This window comes from Aptenodytes forsteri, unplaced genomic scaffold, assembly GCF_000699145.1.
Source record: "Aptenodytes forsteri isolate BGI_AS27 unplaced genomic scaffold, ASM69914v1 Scaffold142, whole genome shotgun sequence".
Lineage (NCBI taxonomy): Eukaryota > Metazoa > Chordata > Aves > Sphenisciformes > Spheniscidae > Aptenodytes > Aptenodytes forsteri.
The window spans coordinates 4,403,891-4,430,588 of record NW_008794598.1 but is presented as its reverse complement, the minus strand read 5'-3'; the positions used below and the strand labels follow the sequence as shown (position 1 = coordinate 4,430,588).

Genomic DNA, 26,698 nt, shown 5'->3' with positions numbered 1-26,698 from the left:
ATCAGGCAGTTACATATTTACATTTTGTGACAGAGGACTGATGCCATCCATAGAGATAAACTGTCCCTAGAAACATCCTCAAATTCATCATATGATAGTAGATCATCTTCAGCTTTGTAGGCAGAAAGAAGTGTATACCAGTAAGCCTCTCTATTAAGTTAGTTATTTAACTTCTATTACTTTAGGATCTGAGGCCCCCAGAACTTTCACTGTGTATGCCATTGCACCCAGATGAGGAATTTGGGCATACAAAGTTTTACATGCTTTCCAAGAGTCAAACAGGCTAAATAAGGAGTGGAATTTGTATATTGAAGCCTATTATGTTAACTATTTGTCTTTCCTGTTGTGTATCATTTCAGACCTTAATGGTATGGTTCCCACACTAACACTTTTGACATCTCAGAAATGACCCAAAGCACAAAGGTGTCAGTCATTAATTCTTTCCAGAGTTGGTCAATGCAGTAATGACCAAAAAAAAAACCCAAAACCAAAGGAAATAACAGTATGCAAGAACAGAACATGGGAAGTTGGGACAGGAAATAAAGAATGCAATGTTGCAAGCCTGTTTAGGAAGCCAGAAATTGATTTCTTTAGCTATTACTATGTTTTTTCCTATCTTTATTTTCAGAGAATTTGTAATAGAGGGACAAAATAATCTCAGATATCGTCATGGTTTAACCCAGCCGGCAACTGGGCGCCACCCAGCCACTCACTCACTCCTCCCCGGTGGGATGGGGGAGAGAATCGGAAGAGTAAAAGTGAGAAAACTCGTGGGTTGAGATAAAGACAGTTTAATAAGTAAAGCAAAACCCGCGCACATAAGCAAAGCAAAACAAGGAATTCATTCCCTCCTTCCCATCGGCAGGCAGGTGTTTGGCCATCTCCAGGAAAGCAGGGCTCCATCACACGTAGCGGTGACTTGGGAAGACAAATGCCATCGCTCCAAACGTCCCCTCCCTTCCTCCTTCTTCCCCAGCTCTATTTGCTGAGCATGACGTCATATGGTGTGGGACATCCCTTGGGTCAGTTGGGGTCAGTGGGGTGGGGTGAGGAGCAGAAAAGGCCTTGACTCTGTGTCAGCACTGCTCAGCAGTGACTGAAACATCCCTGTGTTATCAACACCGTTTCCAGCACAAATCCAAAACACAGCCCCATACCAGCCTCTATGAAGAAAATTAACTCTACCCCAGCCAAAACCAGGACAGATATAATGGCAAAAAGCCTGCTATCATGTAGCCACATCAGACCAGTCAACAGAATTTCCTTCTTTCTCCTCTCTCTCTCTCCCCCCGCCTCAAAATTGTACAAGCATTCACAGGCAGAGTGGAGTTTATATGATTCATGGCGTCTTCTCTGCCTTTTCACGTCCCTTTCCTCCCATGCCACCCAGTACCTAAATTGGAGTCTTCTTGCAATCTTAATACCAAAAAATTAAAGCCTTTTTTGTATCATATTCAGCATCCTCGGGCCCAACTCACGGAATTAAGATGAAAATCTCAGATTAATTTTGGGATTTATCCATAATCCCTAATGGATGTTTGCACATATGGCCATGATAACAGGATTCAGTAGTTTGATCAAAATGTGTGTAATTTGTAATAAAGTCAAGCTAGATTTACACTGTAGCATAGGTGTGGCATTAATAAACAACAAGCACCAAAGGCAAGGAAATACAAAGTTATTTCTTTGTAAAAATAGCCAATATACACACCAAATAACTTTGGGTGTAAATTCTGTGCCCATGTGTTCAAGCTGAAGACATTTTATACTGTAAGGTAGACAAATATTTTTCAACAAGACCCTTGTTTACTAAAACATGTCAAGTGCATTACTTGTCTCTCTGAAGCCCGTGAAACAACTCATATGTTTTAAAATAAAGCAGATTCTTTACCACTTTGCTGACCTGGATCTTATCAGCGCGGGCAATAATTAACATTTTATATACGAATATTTAAGTGAGCTGTTGAAGTTGAAAGTCTAAAAAAGAGCATCGTGTTCCCGTATCTCACAGCCCTTTGTTGACTGTGGCACTGTATCAGTTGCTACCAGAGAGAACCAGTTTCCTGTATTTGGGTTTATAGTTGCCTGTTGTTTAAAAAAAGAGCAATTTGGAAAAAGCAAATATACCATAGCCTTCCACTAGATTTGCTTACCAATAGCTGAATTGTGATGCTGTACTATTAGAAAAGTGCAGTTAGTTTTTCAGGGAAGGTTTGTGCATCCATGTGCCTCATCCTTTCAGTTGCTTTCTGCCTCGCACCCCATATGTATCCAGCTTCAGCAACTGGTTATAAATGGATTGTTTCTAAGTGCAGTTCAGCAAAATTCTGTGAATAAGCCCAAGGCTTTGTGCTGCTTTGTTTAGGTGGACCTGGTTTTTTTCTCTTTTCAGTTCCAGAATGTGGAGTTGCGGCTCTGAAGATAACAGTACCATATTCCACAGACCCTGAGGAAACTGAATTGTCTGGTGGTTCTTGAGCGTGGAATAAAACTTCTGGTGAAGGCTGTATGTTGACGTATATAACATCTTCAGGCTTTGTCTGAGGTTGGTGCCTTATGACAGCATATATTGTACTATAATTCAGTTCCCCATCTGGCATTCTAATTGCTTTGTTTCTTCTGTCCTTCTGAGAAACCACAAAGAATGAGAAGTTAAAAAGAAATTCAGCATTTTTGCTTCTGAATATTAGTCTTGGTTCATCTACAACCACAAATATTTTCTCCTTGTATCATGAAGCTGGGGGAGAGGGGAGGGTTTGCATGGGAAAAGGGAATGTGTGCTCTGAGCAGTTTAGAAAACTTCTCTTACACAAAAATTTACTTCCTCAGATTTAAGGGACTAGGTAGAAAGGTGCAGCAACAGTTGACACACTAAATATTTAGGGCGATTGCAACTAGTAAAGTTTTCCTTTGATGAGAACCTTTGGTGATGTTACTGAAGATTCAAGGCCAGTTAATTATCAAAATTATATATTTGTTACTACATTTATTTTTCTGAGTACTATAAACAAAAATATGCAGAAGGGCTATGACTTACTCAAATAACCGAGTTAGGTTGTGTCTGCTTTGCAACAAGATATCAGACAATCAACAAATATAGACAGCTAGCTTTAGTGTGCTAGCTTGAGTGGATGCTCCATCCACTGTAGGATGCATGGTACTGCTTTATAGCTCCCCGTGAGTGGTGAACAGAGAGCCAGTGTCTCTGCATGACAGAGATCAAACAAAGCACCAGGAATGTGGGATTTCTGATGATGTCTTACCTGCAGTGCTGCTTGGCTGAAAGAAGGATGTCTGCCAAAGTCCCTCTCTTTTCCTGCCATGAAGGACAGAATCTCCTTTGAGTGTAAAACCTTTACCTTTTCATTTTAAAAATCACTACCCCCACTATCCCTTCCCTGTGATTTAACTCAGATCTTGCATTTCACTCTCAGCTCAGTCTCATTGCCTCCCTGAGCAATGATTGCTATGAACAGACCTTCCTTACATTCAGGGTGGTGGGATGACAAGCTGTAGGGGCAGGAAAACTAGACAAGAGGATTAGGGAGCTTTACCTGCCTTTTTCCTTCTGATATAAGTGGTGACGAGGAGTATAACAGTAGCAATCAGAGCAGTTGTAGGCAGGAAGGAACTCAGCACCATGAGAGCATAGAGGGTCCTGCAGGGAAAAGCATGATATCTCCATTACTATTTACAGCACCAGAGGTGACTAGGTTAATTTGGGAGGGGATTTTGTGTGTTTGAAAATGGATTATGGTTCCAGGATAAAAATTCAGCATGCAAATACTACCCCTGTTGTTTCTAAACAAGCGTGGTTCCATGAGGTCAGTACTGATCTACAGCCACAGAGGATCCATCCCAGCTGTATTTTCTTTGGCACTTGGCAAGCCTGGGGAATACTCAGGAGCTTGAATTCTCTTCCTGCAGTCATTTGTAGTGCTACCAGAGTTCAAAGGCATCCCTCATCAGGATGCAGTAGCCCTTCTTATGGTCTGTCTTTGATGAGGATCATTAATAGGGTCACCTTTGATCAGGCCTGGTAATAACTCTTGTCTGACATGCTATGTTGTTTAACTGGGATTCATCTTAGGCTGGTCTGCTTGTACAAAAGGCAGAGTCATTGTAGCGTTGCATGGGACATATAGTTGTCCCTTTTTTACTGGGTAGAAAGGATGAATACAGTCAAACTGAGCATCTTCAGTAGAGGCCTCACTTAGTGCTCCTGAAACTGATAGAAACATTCTACAGCTTTTCAGGGGACTTGGGAAGGTTGGACCAAACTCTATAGGGGAGAAGGGGAAGCCTGTTTGTGTGTATGTGTGTGCATGCACATGCTTCAGTTGTTTGTCACACCACTCCTCAAATCCTGCAGTGCATCCAGAATGCTATACTTAGAGTCTGGGAGTCTTTGTTTTTTACCTCTGATCCTTATTGCTGTCATCTGTGGGGTTGGCAACATCCCCCTTCTTAGTGGGAAATGAAATGGTGTCTAAATCTGCATCCCGATTCCAATTTTCCCCTTGGAAAAAAAACAAGAGTAGGTGATTTTCCCACATCAATCCATCCCTGGTGACTTTTTCTTATGCTAAAAAATCCTGCTCTGCAGGTTTGTAGAATGGTCCAGAGTTACTGCTTGCTTGTTAGTTATGAAATTGTGAACCCTTGGAAAAAAAACAAGAGTAGGTGATTTTCCCACATCAATCCATCCCTTTTGACTTTCTTATGCTAAAAAGTCCTGCTCTGCAGGTTTGTAGAATGGTCCGGAGTTACTGCTTGCTTGTTAGCTATGAAATTGTGAAGTTGAACAAGAATATTCATCCTGTGCTATTTACCAGTAAAAGAAGATTTATTAATGCAGCTGAATCACTGGAATGGGATCAATCAGTTCCTTAGGAAATAGCTGGGAGTTTTGTTTAGGTTGTTGGATAGTACCCGTTATCAGTGTATCTAAATGAAAACATCAAGTGTAGGCCCAGCCAGAGAGCCAGTAGTAAGTAGCTAGTAGGACAAGAACAGACATACTGTGATTCCAGTTTTCTTCCCTTTGGGTTGTGGTCCTCTGGTGTTTTTTCATTCTTGCAAAATACTTGATACTTGATTGCATGACACCTTGGAAAACCTACTTATTCAATGATTATATCATGTGCAGAGGGACAAATGAGATATGGTTTCTGCTTTCCTTACAAGTTTGGGTCCTGTGACAGTTCAAAGGGAAAGGACAGCTCCTGCAGGAGACAAGTTTTGTAGAAGGTATACGTCAGCCATGAAAAGTTATGCTGTTTTAGAGAACGATATGAAAACTGAATTGCTTATTTGGGCACTTGAATGCTGTTAGAAAGGAAGCATCTTAGAAAAAAGATGCGTCATATGATTCCCATACACATTTTTCAGTCACATCAGAAAAATCAAAGAATAGCTTCCACTAAGTATCTTCTGTTTTTCTGCCTCCCGTGCTGGCTAAAAGCAGAAAAGGAAGTAAAGTGTTAAAATAAATACAGAAGTTTACTAATGAGCAGTGGCAAAGAGATGAACTCAGGTAGAAATTCAAGCAAAGATTCAGATTGCTTGGAGTCTTTCATCTGCTGATGTAAATGTAAAATTTCATTAGTCAATGAAGCCAAGCCAGACTCCCCTCATCAGTTGGCTGCAATTTGTTTATACCATTAGTATGTATCAAAAATCTGTTTAAAAAAAAGAAATTCAGGAATTATCTGTATCTCAGGAAATTTCCAGGCTCAGAAGAGAGCTCTTTAACATTGACCTGTAATCTTTCTTGTCAAGTGGTAAGAAATTGCTGACTTTTAGAAGATCATTAATTCTTTGATTAACTCACCCAAAACTTCTAGCACGATCCTATTCAGTAGTTTGTTTCTCCCCTGGCTCTCAAGATTATATTCTCCTGAGTCATTAAGTCGGAGCTTTTTCAGCCACACTCTAATCATTTTCCATGAGAAGTCATTCATCATTTCAGTCCTTCCTACTTTAATGATACTTTGATCAGAGTTACCTCTGATAATAGGTTGACATCTAATTCGGGACACCATTTTGCACCAAATAAAATGTTGAAGTTTCCTGATTTGGCTATCACAGAATAGGAGCAATGGAGGGACAGGGAGTTGCTTTTTTTTGCAAATAGCCTTACAGGTTCTAAAGAAAATAGAGTGATGATTCATTAGAGGGAGAAAAGACAGGAAAAAGCAATCCCCATGGTGGTATACATCTCATCCAACAAAGGAGCAGAGCTAACATCAGCACGAAGAGAACTTGCAGAAGACAAGGAAATAACCAGCCCCAGTCTGAGGATGGTGGTCACTGGAGATGAGGTTGGGGTGGCAAATGGGAAATTTGGATTACTGCTGCCCTTTCTGAACGTGGGCTGTATCAGGTTCCAGGGCTGTTATTCCTGTCAAATTCCCCAGGTGCTGGGACATGGAGCCACCTCAGCATATTTCTTATGCGTCATACATGTGTTCAAGTTTAAGATGGTGGTGTTCCATCTCATGAGTCTTATATGTGAGTTATCAAAGCTTTTCTGTGTGAAAGGTTTCTGTGACTGTAAAACACTTTTAACAGAATGGAAAATTTTGTGCAAAAGCAAGTATTGTTTTTTAGTTTTCATCAACTTACTTGAAATATTTCTGTCCAAACCCATTTATTTTTGATTAATACAATCCTACAAAATTGTATTCATGGTTTTTGATGGTAATCCATAAAATATCGATTATTTTATTTTTTTTTCCTTTGAAACTTTTTGATTTCATATGACAAAAATAATTTCCTGGCCAATTCTGCCTCTAGATACATATAGGTACATATTGTGGTTCTATATTGAGCTATATAATAGGGTTTTACCCTGTCCTTGATAACCTCTAATGGGATCTCTGCGTCTAGATACACCATGTTTTGCTGTGAAACAAAAATGGAGATGACATATCATTCTTGATTTATTTTGGCTGTCTCCCACGGTGCACTGTTGACCTCATAGCTCACCCTCAAGTGAAACCACCATCTGTATTCTTTGCAGCAGAATATTCTTCAGATCACCCCGCACCCCACACTGATATGTGCCAGAATTCTCTCTTCGAAGTGCTGTCATGATCACAGAAAACCAGCCACGTCCTAAGTCTATCAGGTCAACTGAACGATGCAGTGCATGGTTAAGGTTAATCCTTTCTTTTAAAGGGGAATTCAAGGCTAAGACTAGACAAGATTTTTCTGACAGCTCCTTGCACCAAAATTTCTTCTCATGTGAATTCTTGTGCATGTCATATGAGCAGTTAGCTCTGAAGGACTCTCCCTCTGTATGCAGAAACACTTGCATGTCCTCTCCTGCCATGCATGATCCTTCCAAAGAAAGAAGAAAATAACGCTACAACTAGTTACAGCTTAGTATGGCAGTTTTTTCTTACATTATATCCACTGGGTCCCTCACGCTGGGCCTCTGAGAAGAGTAATTTAACTCTGCAGGTTTGCCTAAATAAACATCTGTGCTTAGCCTTAGAGCCACTACCCTTTTTCCATTGTTATTCCTATTGTTCCTCTCTGTGGACTCAGTATTTATTTGCAGTAAGCAAGCAAACAGCAGCTAGCCTGTCTATGACACTGCTCACAATACCTGATCTGGGAGAGAGCAACAAACACAGATTTTCCTCCCCACATGCTAGATGATTTCAGACTGAGAACTTTGCAATAGTGGGAGAGAAAGGTCTCAGATGGGCAAAGATTGCCAAATGTCCCACCATGAAGTTCAGTTTCTGGACAAAATACAGAACTACTATAGACAAAAATGAGAACCCAAAAGCTTGTGTAATTAAAATAAGCAAATTTCAGGCTGAACATTTCCTCCCCTCATTGACTTCCGTGAATCTCATTCTGTGCCTGGCTATAGATGGCCTGAATAAAAAGTGCTCAAGCAAGTAACAGTGTGCAATGCATGCAACAGCACAGAGAGCATCCTGTTCCTAGGAGAAATGAAGAGTCTCTGAGCCTTACCTGGTAGTGTCAGCAAGAACAGCAAGGCTGGAAAACCCCCCATCCTGAAGCAGAAAGTATTTTAGGGCATAGACGAAAAAAAATGTATCCCAGAGCTTCTTTATCGCTGAGAAATTCTCTGTTGCAGAGGAAGCTAACTTGCTCTGTCACTTGCAGTCGTCTGCTGCCTAGAATGATGATGCCAGTTTGGAATTGCTGAGAATATCTTTTAACCACAATCTTAATATTACTTCTTGGGTGGGAAGGCTGCATAATGTGTACTGGCTGTTTTTTCACTTTAAATATCTTGTTGTCTAGATAGCCATATTTAGCAATCAGGCTGTGTGGGCTGGAAAAGAAATAGGCATTTTCGGTCTGTAGTGCTACCTTGATATATTACAGAGCAGCTTTCAGTTGGAGGTGTTAATCCTTACTGTTGCTTTGCACTTACATGCAAGTTTTATATCTCTCGTTCCCAAAACCCTTGTGTACTGGTGGAGAATCATCACTGTGCCATCACAGAGGCAGTGGATGGCCCTGCCTGAGGTCTCTCAACAGGTTGGAGCTGGAACTAGGACCTAGATCTCCTGGTTAGAGCTGTGATTCCCTTGTTTTATAGCACGTCTAGCTGGGCACCACAGTACCATCCAGGAATACTGAAGCTAGGTTTGTGTTAGTGCAGCTGCAGTGGTGTGCAACTGTGTATGGGCTAATTTACCCTCTGGAAATAGAGGAAATCAGTTTAGACAGAGCACAACCGTACATAGCCTGATCTGGTTTTGGGATCTGAGCTGCTGTTTCTGCATGGTGCTAAGTGGAGCTGGCTGGATTGCCCAGCTGGCTTAGAGCATTTCCATACATTATAAACACACCAGCATGTTCTAAGTGTTACCTCTTCTCTGGGTGATGTATTGTGATCTGGTGTACTGCAGCTCTTTATCATGAATCCACACCAAGTCAGATAATCAGTTTGATTTTATTAAGCTTTTCAGGCAGTGCAGGGAAAAGAAGTGTGAATGCCCTTAGGTTTGGGGTCTTCCTGGGAGAGCTAAATGCAGCTTCACTTTGGGGAGCGATGAACAATGATCACATGTTGGTAACATCCCCTTGAGAGGGTAGAAAAAATACAGGAAGAAATACAGAGAGACAGTTCATTCTTGGTTCACAAAATCATTTGAGAAATGAGGAAGCAGGCTCAGAGCTGCATATAGTCTTCACATCCCTTTCTGTTATGTTCTGTAGTTCCTTACGCCTTTCCATAGTGACTGTTCACCAAGGATCCACACTGTCCAAGGCAATTTTTGGGAGCTAGTCTTCATCACCTTGGAAAGACAGACTCTCTCACCTGGCACTGCTCCGAGATGACATGAAGTTGATGGGTCTCAGTTCAGACCCTGGTGGAATGATACTGGGGGTGAATATCTGGAATAACTCTGCCTGGTGGTGTGGTGCAGCTACTGGCAGTGACTGGAGATGATAGCAGAGCATTGCATTACCAAAAGTGTGTCAAAAGCTTCAGTCTTTAAAGCATGGAATCTCAGTTAAAAAGCTGATTTCTAGACAAATAATAATATTAGCTTTCAATACAAACCATCTAGTTCTGGTTATATTTCATACTTTTGGGGGAAGTATTCGAGCATTTTGTAGAGACATGTAGGACACCTTGAAAAAAGCTATTAGTTCTTTAACACTGATCTTCAATGCATCAGGAGAAGTTTCTTGGAGATTTGAGACAGAACCATGTCTTTCCATTTTTACATTATGTGGATGTGTCTGTGAGTTGCTCAACACATGGTCGTTGAGATGTGTTACCTGAACTTCTATTTATGTTCGCTGGTGTATCAGTAGTTTCATTTATAACAAAGCATTTGCCAGTAGCTGTACAGAGCAGCAAAGTTTTTTCTGGCCTAGCAATGAGCTGGGGGGAAAACTGAGCAGAGCTCTCTCACCTTTACCATGCTTGGGGAAGCATCTCTGCACATAGGTAAGTCTGTGCTGGATCTCTTGACAGAAAGAATTCATATTCCTCCTTTCCCCCTGGCCCTCGATCCCATCCTCTTCCATTAGGTTCAGGTGTTACTGGCAGCATCTTTTCAGTTCAGTTGTGTTGGAAAAAGTTGGTCAGCACCAATGAGAAGGGGTGGTAGATGGTGACATTCCCTCCCTAGCGTGATAGGTTCAATACCTGTGTTTAGGAGGCAATCCTTTTCTTACGGCAGGTGGCAAAGCTTTGCCTGCAAATGCTTGATGTTCATTTCCCTGGGGATTCCCTTTGGTTTAGGTCTAAGCAGTGCTCTCCCAGGAGGGGCTGATTCCATCATGTGCAAGGTCACCAGTGAAAGGGAGGACCTGCTGCTCATTCAAGTTTGGGTTCTCCTGCTCTGGTTCTCGGTTCTTCCTACTGTTGCCAATTATAAAGATCAGCACAGCCACCATGAACTTAGTAACCAGGAATCCAGCAATGAAATAGAAGACAGTGAAATCAGCTTCAGGAGGGATGCTATGGGGAACCATAAATACAACAATAAAGCTTAGCCATGAAGGGGATGGTTCAACCTCTAAAGAAACTCTTGTAGTATACAATGTGAAGATGGTAACATCTCCTGCAACAGACAATCCCTGCCTGTGCAAAACAGAGCCTGGGAGGTTAGAACAACTATAATAGGTTTTAACTGCAAGATCTCGCATACGGATAAATTATGATCTGCAGGAGTTGTTTTGCTTGGCACTGAAGCACTGCATTTTCTGGATTAAGATAAAGCTGCTGTTTAGAAACCACACAGCAGCTCTGAGAATTGTCATGGATTAGGAAGAGGTAGAGAATATGCCTGTGGTGGTATGCCTCTCAGGTTCAAATGGGGTTGCTGATGCTGATCTGCTTTAGTCTGAGGAAGACTAGAGATCACAGCATGAGGAGTTTTATGGCTTACCTGGAGATGCTCTGCACAGCACTAGGCTCCTCTGGCATTTGGGTCTCCAGGACAGCTGATGATAGAAACAGAACAGTTTAGCCTGCAGATGTTTCTGGGTGATATTCATTGGTGACACCAACACCAGTGGCCCAGCTAGGCATAGATAACCAAGGTGAGATTGGGCACTGGGCCCTGTGCTAGGACGTTAATCTGGGCAGCAATAAGGGGATGACGTGTTAGAAGTCCTGTAACAGTGAGGTCATGTACCTCCTTAGAGTAAGACAAAAGTAGATGTTTACTAAAGTGAGGCCTTGGCATCTGCAGACACACGTGAAATTTAAGTAGCAACTCAGGAACTCATGAAACTCGGAGCCCCAGGACGTACCTGTCAGCACTTCCACTTGCACCTTCCCTAAGCTCTTTGTTTCCCCCAGGTAGTCAGTTTTGCACTGGTACAATCCAGCATCCTGCTTCTTGAGTCGCTTCATGGTCACCGTCAGGACCCCCTCACGGACATTGTCACTGATGGAGATGGTGCCATTCCTGTTCTTTAGGAATGGCAGCCAGAAGCGTCGGGCGCTCACCACATGTTGGCACTTGGTCTCATCGATCTGCTTGCACCAGCTCTTTTCTCTCCACCGCTGCTGCCAGGGGTTATAAGTGCAGTTGACAGAAATGGTGCCCCCCTCCATTCCATACACCACAGTGACATTCTCTGCAGCACAGGATGCTAGGAGAGTAGGAGGAAGCAGTGAGCCAAGCCTCTTTCATATCTATCCCTTACCACTATGTTTATGCTAAATGTCATTTTCCTCTTACAACTCTAGTGACGGCTGCTGTCAACTGTAGGGCTGTCACTTGTCTGCTTCCCCCATGAAAGATACAGTGTGCTCAGATTCAGAGTCTTGGTTCAGACTTTCTTGAAATACATCTGTAGTGATCCCTCTGACTGGTGTGTTATTTGGCTCTTGGCCAGGCAGCTATTCTTTGGGGGGGGACTGAGGGAGGGAGGAGGTATCAGCTTCATTAATATTTGCAGATTTTCTGAAGCTCAGGAAATTTTGGTCCTTGCCTTCCATTCTGGCCCTGTGGTGACAGCTCTGGATTGCAGTCTGGAGCTCAACCACATCACACTTTCTGTAATCATTGGGCTCCTGCCCAGTAAGGGGAAGCAGTTTGTCAGCATGATTAGGGGATTAAATATAAACTTGCATTTTCCTCTGGTCCTGAGGAGCATGAAGCTGGGCATTCAGGTAGATTGAGTTGGCATCAGGCAAGCTGTCTTGATTTTTAAAAGCTTTTTACAAGGCAGCTCATAAAAACATAGCTTGACCCAATAATGACAAATTGTTTCTGTGTAACTCTCGTTAGACTAGTCTTGCTGCAACACCCCTGCTTTGCAACATCCAACCTGCTTACTTGCATACAGCTGCAGCAAGGCAGCTTGCTTCAGGTTTTGGCCTTGAGCTTGGCCCTTCCACATACGTTCATAGATGCAGATTTGGCTCTGGAGTACCCGCTGCTGCGGAAGAGGTCCTTTGCAGTAAATGCCCATGAAGTTTATCCCCATTTTAAGGCTCTTTATACAGCCAGAGAGAAGCAACACAGCCCTGGCAAATGCTAGAATCAAAGTGACACCTACAAACCAGTGTCCAGCTAGCTGTTTAGGAGGTTACTTCTTAATCCCACTCCTAATTTCTAAATCCAGGGGGTTAGCAATTTTTTTCACCCTATCTTTTAATATTGTACTAATTTTAATCGTGTTGACAACTGGTCTTCGGCTGCTTGCCTTTTTTTTTTGCCTTAGTTCCTTATTTCTAATTTCCATTCCTCTTTATGGTAGGCAAAGGCAGAAGGGACAGTGTGAGCTATTAATATTTCAGAGAGGAGTACAGTGTGGTATTTGTGGAAATCCGTATTTCTAGTGAAAAAATTCAGAGGCTAGTGCCTTCTGTGAAACCATAAGTAATGATTTACTTAACAGAAGTAAATTAAAAAATAGGCTCTTGTGAGGACATTGTGCTGGCTGAGCCTTTTAATAACACTTCTTAAAATAATTTCAACCATTCTGAGTGAATTGTAAACTAAAAATACCTGAAGGTCTTTCAGGCTTGACTACAAGAAGGCATAAAAATGGATCTGTGCCCTCCAAGTATGCAACACCTACAAGTCTTTATTCTGATACGTTGCTCCACTCAGTTGTTCCAGTCAAGGCCTACCTCACGGCGTGTCCAGTCCAGTCCTGTGCAATCCCTCTAAACATTTTAACTCCCTCTCCTATTTCTCTTGTGGACCCCTCCTCACCTCCAGTTCTGCCCTTTCAGTTGCTGGAACGGCCCCAGTGTTTTGTTTTTTTGGTTTTGTTTTAAATAGAAACAGCACTGCAAAAAATCTCTGCTGATGCCCCTGTGGAAACTTCATGTCATTACCTTTTCAACCAATTCTGCTGACAGATAATTTACTATTTGTGTTCCTCTTCCCTTGTTGTGTGCTACTGAAAAAAGTATAGTGGACTTTTTTCCAAATTTATTCAGATTTTTGAGACAGGTTTCTGTGCTCCCAAAGCCTGAATCTGTTGCCTTTCTGTGCACTGCTGCAAGTATCGGATCTCCAAAGTGTGGCTGGAGAGAGAAGGCTGCCAGCTGGGAGTACCAGCTGGGTCCTGTGCCTTGTTTCTCATTTCAGATGAACATTGCTTTCCAAGCTGAAAATAATAGTCCAGTGCCCAAGATTTCAGACATGTCCCCTTAATTGAGTTTTATTTTCCTCCTCTTGAACTCTACATGCTGCAATTTACATTCGAAACCCTACAAATGCAAACAAATAAGGTTTTGCAATTTCACATTTCATTCTGAGAAGGCACACAAGACTTCTGTCAACCGTGTTTCCTGTTCTGACTCAAAAGGATCCCTGTGAGAAAAGCTGAGCACATGGATCACCGCTGGCCCTTTGTTAAATTAAGGGAAAAGAACAAACTCCGAGGAAGGAATCTGACATCCTTGCAGTGTAACTGGGGAGGAAGAGTAGAGGGCAGAACACACTGCAATGCTCCAGGTTCCCTCTGCTTGCAATGCATTGGACCGTGCAGTGTACAGACAGGCAGTAAGGCTCTTTATCCATAATAACTGTATTGGTCTGCATTGAGAACTGCATGCTACAACGAAGATGCCTTTGCATCCAGAAGGAGCTTCTGTATTTCAAGACCTGTGCAGTCTTTTCCCATAGCATTATCAGTAATCTCATACGAGGTGCAGGTAGAGACTAAGTTTTGCACCAATCCTTTACCCTATCTGTTAACTGAAACCCAAGGCCATGTACGCTTTCTTACCTGACAAGAAGACCAAGAAGATGAGGTGCATGAGCTTCTCCATGTCAGTTGAGCAGAGAAGGGGACAAGAGAGGAGTCTGGAGAAAAGTGAAAAGGGCTCTTGCTCAAGAGCAGCTTGCTTTTCCCCCCTCCTTGCTCTGCCGGAAGGAATGAGCACAGGAACTTGGCATCTTTTTCATCCTGCATATTGAGCAATTCACCAGGGATGGGCATTTCTCTCGTGGGCTGAAAATTCAGGCATCAGCATTGCCCACTCACAGCCACAATTTAGTCTAGACAGCCTGAAAGAGAAAAATCATGTGATGGCCTGAAACCATGGTACTGGGAGTCCCTCGCAGCTCAGCAATGGTGCCTGTCCACCAGAGCGGGCTTTACATGCGAGCTTTGCATGGGGTGAGTTTCTGGAAAGCCAAAAAGGAAAGGGTGGCTGTCATCGAGACTCTGCAGGTAGCGCAGTCAGCATCACAAGGGTGAAGGGAGGGTAAGGACATAATCTTGGGGTTTATTTTCAGGGGAAAGGAGGTTTAGAAGAGCCTGTGCATGAAGCATTCCTGTTTAACATACAACCGAGGACAGAAGGACAAGAACACTGTGCTGGGTAAAGCTGTGAGGTGCTTTAGATGAGCAAAACAGACATCTTTATTTTGTACCTAGCAGAAAGGACATAAGATCAAGGGATGGGGGCATTGATTTGGAGCCAATCAGTGCCATGCTGATGCAGTAGTTCAGGACTGCAGTTAGGGAGCCTCCTGTAGCATCAGCAAACTGGCAGGCTGTGGATGGGTTGCTGTCTTGTCTTTTTTGATTTTATTTACTTGGAGATCTTCCATGCAAGTACGAATAGACCCTGGCTTCTTCACTGGTGTGCTTATTTGCTTTTTAACAGGCAGATAAACCTGCAGGTCTATCCATTCATAAATGTGCCTTCTTTTTCTTTCCTCTAATTAGTGTTTAAGAAAATGGTACCTTACCGTATCCAAAAATTGTCTGTGAGGCTTACTGATTGCAGGTTTTGTTCATTCTTGCTCCAGTGAGCACAAAACTGGACTCTCTTTGATCAGAGGCAACTGTCTCCCTGAAAATGTCTCTCTTGAACTCAATTGTTTTCTACTATTACTCTTCCACCGTTTGACCCAGTGTAACTGACTGCATGAATAGCAAATAGTTAGGGGAATCTTGGGCTGAATGAGCCATTTCGAGAACCATTTTCTTTTTCTTTCTCTCATTTCAAGTTAAACATGTCAACTCTGAAAATCTCAAAAAATAGATCAGCTTCCTTGCTGCAGCCATAGCAAGAGAAGCCTATTGGATGTGACTGACTTGTGAGTAGGGAGTGGTTCAGGCCCCTTTAATTTGCCACCTGTCTGCAGAGCTTGGTGCAGCCAAATAAAGTGCCAGGGTTTCTGGTCTTTTGGAGAAATTGAGCTGAGCCCCAACAAACTCATTTCATATTGCTCACCACATGACTGCTAAATAAAGGCAGCAAATGTTTCATCTGGAGTATTTCCAGCAGAGAGAGGGAAGTAATGGTGTCACTTTCCAAGGCCCTGGTGAGCTCTCCTGTGAAACTGCACATGCATTTCTGGTCTCCTGTGACTTCAGAAGAAGAAACAAAAGCTTGCTTTCTGTGGTGTAGCCAAAAAATAAGAAGTGCTGGAAGCAGGCATGCTGGTTTGTACTGGTCTTCCAAAGAACTTACAAAGAACCAGCTGCACTGGTGAATAGTCTGGGAAGAGCTGTTTAAAGTACAGCACAGTGCTGCAAAAGAACAGAGCTACATCTGAGACTAGCTGTATAGGGATTCCTGAAGAGATGCAAAAATGCCTTATAACAATGAAGGCAAAAGACAAAGTGCATTGGAAAAACATGTTTGATTGATAGTTTATGGTGTGATTATTCAGGATAGCAGGGTTTGATGAGGTCCCAGCCAGTCTAGTGTTCCTGTGGCAGCTCTTGGAAGTTGCCAACCTGCATCATAGCTGCACTGGGGATCCATAAATCTATTGTGTGTCTGACTTACTTAGACATTTACATCTGTAAATAATCCACTCTTAATGACCGTTGTGTCTCTTCTGTTATATCAGCTGATGTTGAGACCAGCTCTTACTTCCTCTGTTGTCTGTGTCATACATCCCACAACTTCTTCACACAGCCTACCAGTTTCTTGCTCTGTGCTACAGACCTTCCTCATGTCTGTCTCAGGGCTTGTCCTTGCAGTTAGCACAGCAAGGCAAATTCTGTTCAAAAACACCCCAGTGCCCTGTCCACTCCTCTAGTGCAATACCACATATTGTTCCTTTCTTTCCTTTCTCCAGAAATACTCATTTTTGGTTCTCCCTGCTTGTCTTGATTCCACACTGCCTTGGTTTAAGCAGCCAGTTTGTGTGTTCTTGGGGAAGAGAGGGTGTAAGACAGCAGGCCAGCCACAAGTTGTTGAACAAAGGGCCTTTGATTAGGAGGTGGTGAAAGGATGGGTCAGTCTGCACAAGCTACACATGGGAAGCCATGCCTGTAACTTCAGATTTCAGCTGCTGCTTCATTCTGTTTTCAATGTACAGGCCTCAAAGACTGCATAAATATGCTGTAGCTGTGGATGACCCTGAGAGCAAATTCAGCCCTCAAGCTTGGAAATAATTGAGTTGTCTAGAGGGTACAGTGTTGGAGGCTCTTGCTAGTGTAAGCAACAGCAGCCGCACTGAATCCATCCCACAACCCTCTGCACTCCACGAAGAGACACTTGTACGTGCACTCAGAAGTGACATCACCTTCATTCCCTCCTACCCCCAAACTCCAGCGTGCACACTCTATTTCTTGATCTAAAGCTAAACATTTAGCTTTAGTTTGAAAGCCTCTTACCATCTTACTTCTTACCTAAGCAGACTGATAAATTTAGGTTATAGGGGAATTTGCATTAAGTCTCAAAAAATGTACATATTACTTATATGCACCATTGTTGTTTTGTAGCTACAAGACCTTCTGGTGCTCAGATTCATACAGCACAATCCTCAGTTTGCAAAGTTTGTAATGCAGCATATCATCGTGTTGCAATACACCCTCAAGCTATTTGCCTTCAGGTAGATGCTGGTTCTGCTTATTCCTGTGATCCAGTGCTCATATCCCCCACCCATTACATGGCAAATGAACCTGGTCACAGCAAGGTTAGAACTTTATCCCTACAGCACTGGAATGAGTTTGCTTGGCCATAGTAGCTGAACCCTTAGGAGTGGGATAGAGTTTCCACCAGTGAACATAGTTGAAATACCAAACCCATCCATGTCCAGACGAAGATTGCTCTTTTTCAGAAGGTCAGTCCTCCACACCTGCCTCTCCAAAAGAGTCTGCATTTTAATGGAATTGAAGAAAGCAGATGTGCAAGGGATCCTGAGAATTACCCAGCACCTCTGTCTGACCCTAGAGAATCTGCACACTTGTGGCAAAATTCTCTACTGGCCTCTAATAGGAGGGAGGTCTTAAAATGCATAGGCAACGTACACGTGGCAGCAAAAACTTAGATCTTTCCCCAGTGTCCATCCACACACCTTCTACTCCCCAGTCCCACTTTGTATTCCAGTTCTTTTCTCCCATTTCTGGATTGTTTTGGGATTCTGTGCTTCATCCTTTGTCATTCATCGGTTAACTGCTTGAGTGCAATGATAGCATATTCCACATTTTCATCTTTGGGTTTCCTGTGAGTCTGACTTGGTTCAACATTGCAGTAAAGAGGATCCTCAGGGCTGAGTCGGGATTTAAAGTTCAGGGTAACATATTTTAGGTCTTTGCTGTCATCCTTGGGACCTTCCATTCTTTCAGTGCTGTCAAGCTATGAAAAGAAAGGGAAAACACTTGTTAGCATGATTCAGTGCCAGGCCACAGCTGTTATCAAAACAAGATTCTCCAGGAGGAAAGGAGAAGCCATGTAAAACCTTACCTTCGGTCATGATAGAGGTGGAAGAACAGAAAACTCTTTCCTTCATCACCTCTCCTTGATAGAGGTTAAAACCTCATCATCTAACCTTGGTTTCTAGTCTTTGAGTAATTTCTCAGAGATTACTAGAATTTGCTCCACTGTGTTTTTTTCCTGATGGAGTTTCCTTACATTAATAACCCCCTCTCTCTCCACCTGGGAACATTCCTCTCTCTGGTGACATTAAATACCATTTCCCCTCCTGCTCACAACCAAAAATAAGCACCAAGGTCCTCATCAGGTGGGTCGGCCAGCTCCTCACAGACTATTGGTAAAGGATTCAGGTACCATATGGGAAATCTATTGTTTTCCTTACCTGTGCTATGTCCTCTGGTTTGTCATAGATGTTCTCTGCTTGTCTGGTACCTTTGGAATGAGTCAAAATCAGAGGTTTTAGAAGTAGAGAAGTCCATGAAATGCCTGGGCATTGCCTATGCTTCAGGAGTTTTGGGGAAGGCTGTGGGATTGCCCAGTGATGGAAGCAATGGGTGTGCCAGTGGGACCCATCTACCCTGAATCTGGTCAACACATTGCTCTCACTTTATTTCTCCTCTAACATGTTAGGAGGTGTCCTGTGCAGAGTCTGGAGGAACATGGGTTTGACTTATTGTGAGAGGAGATCACAGCAAGGAGCCTGCCTTGAGGCTTCCCAGGCTGTACCTGCCTTATCTTCTCCAGGGCACTGAGAGTTGGGAATAAGCTTGCCTGGAGTGGAAAAGTGATGGCCAGAGAAGACCCAGTTTACTACAGACTAGAACACGAGGCATCACCAGTCTCCACATACCTCTTTTCTTCAGCTGCTTGCACCGCCTGACACACAGTGTTATCGTGCTGATAAGTGCCAGGATGAACAGGATGCTCAGGATCCCAGCGAGTAGGATGAAGGTGTTTACATTTGAGCTGAAGTCAGGAGAGCGAAGGAGTTATCAGTGTTAGATGGTAGCACAGCATGATGCTGGTGCAGCCCATTACCAAACAGTGACCAAAAAAAGGGACAGGAATAGCTTTTATGCACTAGCTTTTATGCACTTGGAAGGAGGCTCTGGTTCTCCTGCAGCAATGCTATCTTGATTTTTCTACCTGGCTGTGCCTTCTGAGCTTTTCCTAAACTACTCTCCGGGCTTTAAAAACAAGCCCCTGTTCAAAGTTCAGAGCACAATTCCAGGCTCTCTGGAGCAGGTTCTGCCTTTTCCTCCTGTGTTTTGCTGCACCTGGCACACTGGAGCTGATGTATGATTGTACTCTTAGTGTTGTACTGCTGTAGTGTTGATGACAGCAGATGTCCAAGGGGAAGAAAATCCTTTACATTTAACAGCCTGGTAAATAGAAGGATAAAATAGCAGCCAAGGTCTATATCATTGTTAAATATTCATGGACAGGAGTGAGTGAAGTCGAGACAGAAAGGCTTAGGGGCAGAATCTGGGGGATTCTGTTGCTGCAAAGAGCACAGCCCAAAGAGATAAGGATTAAAAAGTAGATGGGCATCTACAATGCAGAAAGCTGTGACTTGATCAATCTGCTTCCTCCTTTGTAATTACACTCTGGGCAGGAGCTGAAAGAGGAGAGGCCATCTTTGCCGAGGACGCCTGTCCTTAGCAAGTATCTAATTATTAGTATCTAATTCCTCTGTAAGCAGGAGTCTTCAGAATGCCCAGAGACTGCCTACCCCAGGAAAACAGGCATATTGTGGATAAGACATTAATAACTCTTGTCTGTGTTCAAGCTCAGAGACTTTCTCTAGGCCTTACCTCGGTGCTGGGGTGTTGCCAGAAGGGATTGTTTGATTTGTGCCTGCAGTACCTGACAAAGTTGTTCCAGCCAATACTGCAATCACAAACATGAAGAGAAGAATAATCACTACTGGGCTGCTTTGCATTTACCAGCTAAACTTTCCTGCCATTGCTACATGGATATAAATCCACTCCCGCTGTGACACCCAACACAGACAAGCTGCCCAGGCTGTAACCTGTATCATCAAGATTTTCTGGCAGCAGGCAAAGCTACTTAAGGATCAAAACGTGGGAGGGAGGGGCAAGGAGCTCAGCAGGAGCCCCGCTCTGTGTGTACCCACCCCAACGCATGGCAGAAGGAAGTGCTGTAAGTGCAAGCAGATATGCTCTATGGCAAAGATCTTCAGGTAGCAATGAAGTACTTAACGACTCTGTGCTTAAGCAGACAGAGGCTTGCAAAAACTAAGTAAAGAGCATTGTCTGTGAAGGACTCGGCTGTAAGAATTGCTTCCAGGACTGTTTCTGTGCCCCAGGGGAGGTTGTGTGTGCAGGAGCCTGCTGGCTTAGAGACTGTATTCAGTCCCATGCGTTAGGATTTCCACCTAGAGAATTATGCCATCCCCTCTCATCTTCTGGATTGCCATATCCCTTCAGTGCTGCTCTGCCAAATTCTAGACAGACAGGCTGCAGCATGGTGCCGGTCTGCCACAATCAGGTGCCTAAGTGTTTACCACTTAGTGTTAAAACATCATGCTGGAAGAAAACCTAGAAGTCACAGATCTTTAAAATATGGGTCTAAAGGTTGTCCCCTTGGCAACCAAATGTGAAAGTCTTAATAGTCTTTGAAAGCCAAGGGATGAGTTGCTACAAAGGGACAGAACTGCTATCATGAGAATGAGTGACAGAAACACCTCAGTGAAAATGACTGAAGCTGCTCTCAGGTGAAAGAGAAGCAATACAGCCCATGCATGTGGTTCAGTTCTGATCCCTGCTGCTATTCCATAGCACGGTTGGTGTGAGAAGGTGCAATGATGTAGGGTTTGGGCAGGCAAACACAAGCAGATGTAACGTGGGAGGTGGTGTAAGCTGGGTAGTGCAGAGACTAGAGGGAGAGAGTAGGAAAGTGAGTCTGGAATATACAACTAACCACGTTTCCCTAGAGGTCAGTACTAACCCTCAGAAATACTGAGCGTAACCTCCACCATTCGGAAAAGATGATCGTGTTCATAAAGTGCACACCAGTACACGCCGGAGTCCTGTGCCTGCAGCTCCTCCATGGTGATGGTGACAATCCCCTGCTGGGTGTCATCCTGGATCGTGACTCTGCCTTGCTGGGGTGTCCTGAGGTACCCTGAGGGCTCCAAATTTGTGTTGACCAGTATGGTACATGCTTTCCTATCTCCCTCTTTGCACCAGGCTTTGCTCACAGTCCCATAGTCTGGGGCACTGTATGGACATCGGACAGAGACATTGCCTGACTCCTTGGCTGTGTGTTCTTGGGTCCCTGGAAAACAGCCGGCATGTTTGATGAGATCCCAAAGCAGGCACAATGGCACCCCTTCCCCATCACTGGAATACTTGTTGTGGGCTGAATGCTCCCTGGATGTCCTTCTACCTCCAGACATGAGGAGCAGATGGGGACTGAAGCCAGATTACTTGTGCAGAGGTGAGCCACAAATTGGATGGGGTCCTGTCCTCTTCCTCTGGTTCCCCCAGGGACTACATGCTCACAGGCGCTCAGCTCGTAGGGTCTGGGAGGCAAGGACCAGGGAGGGTTGGCAGTTGCGGGGCCATAGCAAGAGCAATGCTTGGCAGTGGGGGAGGTCTCCAGCAGCGCCCAGCATGGGCTCAGCCAAGTGCTGAGCTGGGGAAGCTGCTCCTGGAGACCCTGGATCAGCCCTATGGGAAGCAGTTGCGAAGAGCGGCCCCATTTGTGGGAGCTCATGGGAACCTCCCACGAGTCTCTGCTGGGAGCAGACAGAGTGTGAAGGGTCAGGCCTGAGCTTTGGCTCCACAGGCCCAAGGGGCAGCCGCCAGTGTATCCACCAGAGAGACAGGCAGGCAGGGAGAGATGGGTGTCAGCTGTGCGGCGGCAGCGCTGGGCTTCTCCATGGTGTGGCACAGGACAGGAGGGAGAACAAGCAGGGGAAGTGGGGCAGAAATCTGCCAACAGGCACACTTGGCTGCCAGTAGGTACTCACTCTTGGATACAGAGAGCCTGACTTCCATTATCGGGGTGAGACGAGAGCTTCTGTAGAGTACACAAAAGTACGTGCCGGTGTCCTGAACCTGCAGCTTCTGCATGGTGATGGTGACAGTCCTCTGCTGGGTGTCATCCTGGATCAATGTTCTGTGTGCCATAGCTTTGCTGTTATGCCATGTTGAACTGTAATCTGTGCTCACCACGAGTTTATACCCCGTCTGACCTTCTCGACACCAGGCTTTTGTCCCCGTGCTGTATCCCAGGGTGCTGTACGGGCACTGCACAGAGAGACTGTCCAACTCCAGCTTGTGCAACTCTGCGAAACAGCACATGTGGTCACTGACCCGTGAGCGGTGAGCACACGGGCATCCGCCCCCCGGCCTGAGCTGGGCACCTGGGCCAAACTCTGCCCTGGGGCAACTCCCTCACAGATGGCCTGTCATTCAGGGCAGGGGTGAGGTAGGGCAGGACAAGAGGGAGCCGCAGGGCCAGCTGGGTCTGTGGGGCTCCTTCACACCGTGCTTGTGTGAGTAGGGAAGGTGGGGAGCGAGGCTGGGGAGGGTGGGGGGTTGGGGGCAGCTGCTCAGCTGTGTGGGAGAGGGGGCACGGAGCAGGGGAAGGAATGATGTTGCTTTCTGACAAGACTTGTGTTTGTGTGGGGAAAAAGGTACTCACCCTTGAAAACATTCAGTGAGATAGTCTTTAGTGGAAGATACCTGTTACCGTAGGAATGGGAAGCACAGCAGTATGTGCCTGAGTCCTCTACCTGGAGGTTAGTCATGGTGATTGACACGGTCCTATGCGTGGGGTTGTCCTCTATTGTAACTTTCCCGTTTGTGGCATTGGTTCCGTATGGGTATTGTGATGGCTCGGTCGTCTCCACTAAGGGCTTCCATCTGTTCTCTCTCATGTGGCACCAGGCTTTCTGCTGCTGGGAGTTAGTCTGTGCTGTGTAAGGACACTGGATATACAGAGTGCTTCCTTCCAATCGTCTCTCCTTGGCAGCAGGTGTTTTGGCTTGGAGACCTGTAAATATCAGATGTGGTGAGGGAGAGGGGAGCTGATGCAGGGCTGCCCACAGCCTCCCGACGGACATGGGGAAACTCTGCCTCTGACCTTTCTGCATGGGCACTTGTGGCTGGAGGAACTCCGAAAACTGAGATCCATTCCCCCTGGTAAATGCACCTGCTTGGAAATGGGAAGGTTGATGTCCAGTGGGAAGTGTTGAGATTTTTGCTGGGACTGCAACTGTGATTTAAAACCCAGTATCTTTGAATTAAAACCCACAGACATGCGCGCGCTAGAGGTGTTGGACCTTCAAGCCTAAACGGAGCAATGGTGGGAACTGGGGCTGCCCCTTCCCTCCCCATCCTTGCCATGAGTTGCTCAGCTCGGAGTCCGTCCGGTGTTGGATTCCCCCCAACTGTGGAGCTCCACAGGCAGCGGGATGTGGGGAAGGCTGTCCCACTCCCCCTGGGTGCGTGGGAAGCCTGAGGCATGCCCAGCCCTTCTCTTACCTGGGAAGCAGAGTGGCAGCAGGAGGAGGACTCTCAGCTCCATGGCCATCCTCAAGCCTGGGGAAGGGACATTGCTGGGGGCTGCTCAACGTGTCCCGTTCAAAAGTGTTTGCCTTGTGAGCCCTCCCGCACCACAGTGACACTGCTGGAGGAAGTGCCTGAGGTCTTGCTTTCTCACGGAAATCTTTCACCACGTTTTGCAACAAGACTGATATTAAGATAATTTCAGGGTGCATTTGGGGAAGTGGCTGAGCACAGAGCTCAGATTGTCCTGATGGCAAAGGCCCTTTGCTGCTCTCGCCTGGCCGTTGTCACACTCTGCCCTCACGCCAGTGGCAGCGGGACACTCCTTTGGCTGTCCCGAGCCATGGAGATGGAGCAGGACCTTTGCCTTGGCCTAGGCCTTCTCTCTGGGCTCCCAAGACACCCTCTGCCCAGTCCCTTGCTGGAAAGTCTCCTCAAAGCCAGGGTGGCGATGCATCCAGGGCTGTGTCTGCATGGACCCTCCCACAGGCTGTGCTGTTGGGGATCCCAGATGTCCACCACCCCAGCCAGTCCCCTTGTGCCCTGTGCTCTGTCGTGGTGCCTCGGGGTGCCTACCCCCAGAGTGCCCAGCTGGAGAAACCAAAACAGAACCATTTGGGTTTTGCACATTACACAGTAATGTCTCCACAGGCACAACTGAAGTGATTTTAAGTACAGGGGAAACAATGCAAATAAATACTGAAATAATCCATTCAAAGCAGCTCCTGGCACAACTGACTCTTGGCTCACTGTGAAAACGGACAGCTAAACACAGCTTCCTGGCTCTGCATGTCCTTTTGGTTCCCCAGTATGATTCAAGAACTGGAGATGATAGGGTGAGGGAACTGGGAGTCAGGAGCAGCCTAGTAGGTAAAATGAACTGTGAAGTACAGAGAGCAGAGAATGGGTGGAGCAGGTGGGACAGCAAGCCTGGGAAGTGAGTTCTTCTGCAAGAAAAATGAGGAGAAAGGAGTTTCTCCAATTTAAAAAAAAGAGACACTTACCTACGAAAACAGCCAGCTTAACTTCCTTTATTTGGAAGAAGTGAGAGTCATCATTAAGAGCACACCAGTACTCCCCGGTGTCTTGTACTGTGAGCTTCTCCATGGTGATGCTGAGAACTCCTCTCTGGGTGTCATAATTTATGGTGCATCTTCCTTTCTGAATGTTATTCTCATTCCGACTGCTTGTCTTTTCTGTACTGACCAAGACAGCACACTCTTTCCCGATTGTCTTTTTGCACCAGGCTTTCCACGCAGCCTTGTGTAATCTTGCATGTTGTATGGGCACTCAGTAGAGAGACTGCATCTCCCGAGCTACATATGCTTGGGTTTCTGGAAAAGGTCAAACTGGTTAGTAAGGTCCAGACAAACCGTCCAATTATATCAGTTTCCCACAATTAGAATAAGCACAATATTGTAATCCAATTCACAAGCATTTTAGCTACAGGAGGGTCGAATTGAACTGGGATGCTGAATAAAAAATAAATATCCAAAATATTCTGTCCTTCTGAAGAAATTTTAGAATAATATAATCACGTCCCCAAACAAAGCAAAGCTTGTTGTAACAGAAACATCAGGAGTCTTTGCTCTGAATTTGTCAGCTGAGTTGGTGATCAGAGAAAAACAGCCAAGACAGAGAAAGATCTGAGGCACCTTATGTACAAGAAATTACTAAAACAACTTTTTGCCTGGAAAGGAAATGACAGCGGTGATACTACAAAAGGCTGTAAAATAAGGAATAGCAGGGAGAGAGAACGGGAGCAATAATTCACTGGCTGTTATAAGAAGAAAGTCACTAGTTAGGAGACAAGGAAGAAAGGAAATTCTCCATGCATGCATCAAGTGTGGAGTTCACTGCCACGGGATGTTCATATACCAAAAGTTTTTATGTGTCAGCAGAATGAGTAGATGAATTAAAGAGGAAAAAGAATTTAGCCATTGCTATTGTCACAAAAATATCCTCTCCAGAAAATCACTGGAGGCTGGGAGAGTATTCTGGAGAGCTGTTTCTATGTTCTTCTCTGGTTTTGTACTCCTTCCTAATTATCTGCTTCAGCCAGTGTTGGAGACCTTTGGTCTGACCTACTATGGCTATTCCTCAGTAACCTGGGAGAAGGTAATACAGAACACTGAAAAGGTAAGCAGAGAAAGTGAGGCAGAAATCTGCAAAATGCGCCACATTTTCCTTAAAAAGAAATACTCACTCTGGGAAACAGACAGCTTAATCTTACTTATTTGGGAAAAATGAGAGCACATACAGTGTGCACAACCAGTACACTCCTGAGTCTTCAACTTGCAGCTTCTGTGTTGTGACAGTGATTGTCCCCTTCTGGGTGTCATCAAGAATAGTGCTTCTCTCAGAATGAGCCTTGTTTTAATATGCTGATAGGTGGTAATCGGTGCTGACCAAGATACCACATTTATCTTTATCTTTCATTCAGCACCAGGCTTTTCTTGTAGCGTTGTAGTTCTGGATGTTACAGGGACATACAACAGAGAGACTCTTCAGCTCCATAGCAGAGTGGTATTGGACCACTGCAGAACATAAGAACCACAGTATAAATCCCAGCTAAGAGCCATGATGACATATCTTCCATGAATGACATATCCACTATGGGATAAAGTCTTCACAGGTGAAATCCAGACCCTGGCTTCAGCTGGGACCTCAGTCCTGTGTACCTCACACACCGCCTGCTCTCTCTGCCTTTCCCGTAACAACTTATTTTCCCACAGTGTCCCAAGTTCGGACGGGAAGAAGCTGCTGGATTTAGGTATAGTAGCAACTTTAAGATATAAGCGCTCCATCTCTCCTTTCCTGTTACCACCATCACAGCAGAGCTGGGAGAAACTCATCAGTGTTCACAGCTGAGCAGCCTCAGCCCATTATCAAATGAGATAGTATAAAACCTCTGGTAGAGGAAGTCATTCCCTTTTTCAGACTTTGTGGAAGAATCTAGTGAGCTGTGAGTTGCTGAGTAAATTCTTAGGCTGCCTTATCTCAGGTTGTGGTTTGGGGGGCGGGGGGGGGGGAAGCCTCTTGAAAAATT

General features: G+C 44.8%; 3 protein-coding genes across 3 annotated transcripts; all 3 read right to left on the bottom strand.

Annotated features, from left to right (window-relative positions):
• Nucleotides 1-2,174: 2,174 nt before the first annotated feature.
• Nucleotides 2,175-8,138, bottom strand: LOC103893712. Its single transcript, XM_019470349.1, has 5 exons — nt 7,993-8,138; nt 4,420-4,519; nt 3,555-3,658; nt 3,264-3,316; nt 2,175-2,627 (listed from the first exon to the last, which is right to left on the bottom strand). The coding sequence occupies exons 1-5, from the start codon at nt 8,033-8,035 to the stop codon at nt 2,289-2,291; spliced, it is 639 nt and encodes a 212-aa protein (XP_019325894.1). The 5' UTR covers nt 8,036-8,138; the 3' UTR covers nt 2,175-2,288.
• Nucleotides 8,139-10,083: 1,945 nt separating this feature from the next.
• LOC103893628 (triggering receptor expressed on myeloid cells 2) lies at nt 10,084-14,288 on the bottom strand. The gene is made up of 4 exons (XM_009272823.2): nt 14,212-14,288; nt 11,269-11,613; nt 10,902-10,956; nt 10,084-10,471 (listed from the first exon to the last, which is right to left on the bottom strand). The coding sequence occupies exons 1-4, from the start codon at nt 14,252-14,254 to the stop codon at nt 10,255-10,257; spliced, it is 660 nt and encodes a 219-aa protein (XP_009271098.1). The 5' UTR covers nt 14,255-14,288; the 3' UTR covers nt 10,084-10,254.
• A 3,534-nt stretch (nt 14,289-17,822) lies between these two features.
• Nucleotides 17,823-23,668, bottom strand: LOC103893711 (polymeric immunoglobulin receptor). Its single transcript, XM_009272934.2, has 8 exons — nt 23,626-23,668; nt 22,784-23,134; nt 22,107-22,424; nt 21,080-21,409; nt 19,924-19,999; nt 18,960-19,075; nt 18,492-18,541; nt 17,823-18,031 (listed from the first exon to the last, which is right to left on the bottom strand). The coding sequence occupies exons 1-8, from the start codon at nt 23,666-23,668 to the stop codon at nt 17,834-17,836; spliced, it is 1,482 nt and encodes a 493-aa protein (XP_009271209.2). The 3' UTR covers nt 17,823-17,833.
• Nucleotides 23,669-26,698: the final 3,030 nt, after the last annotated feature.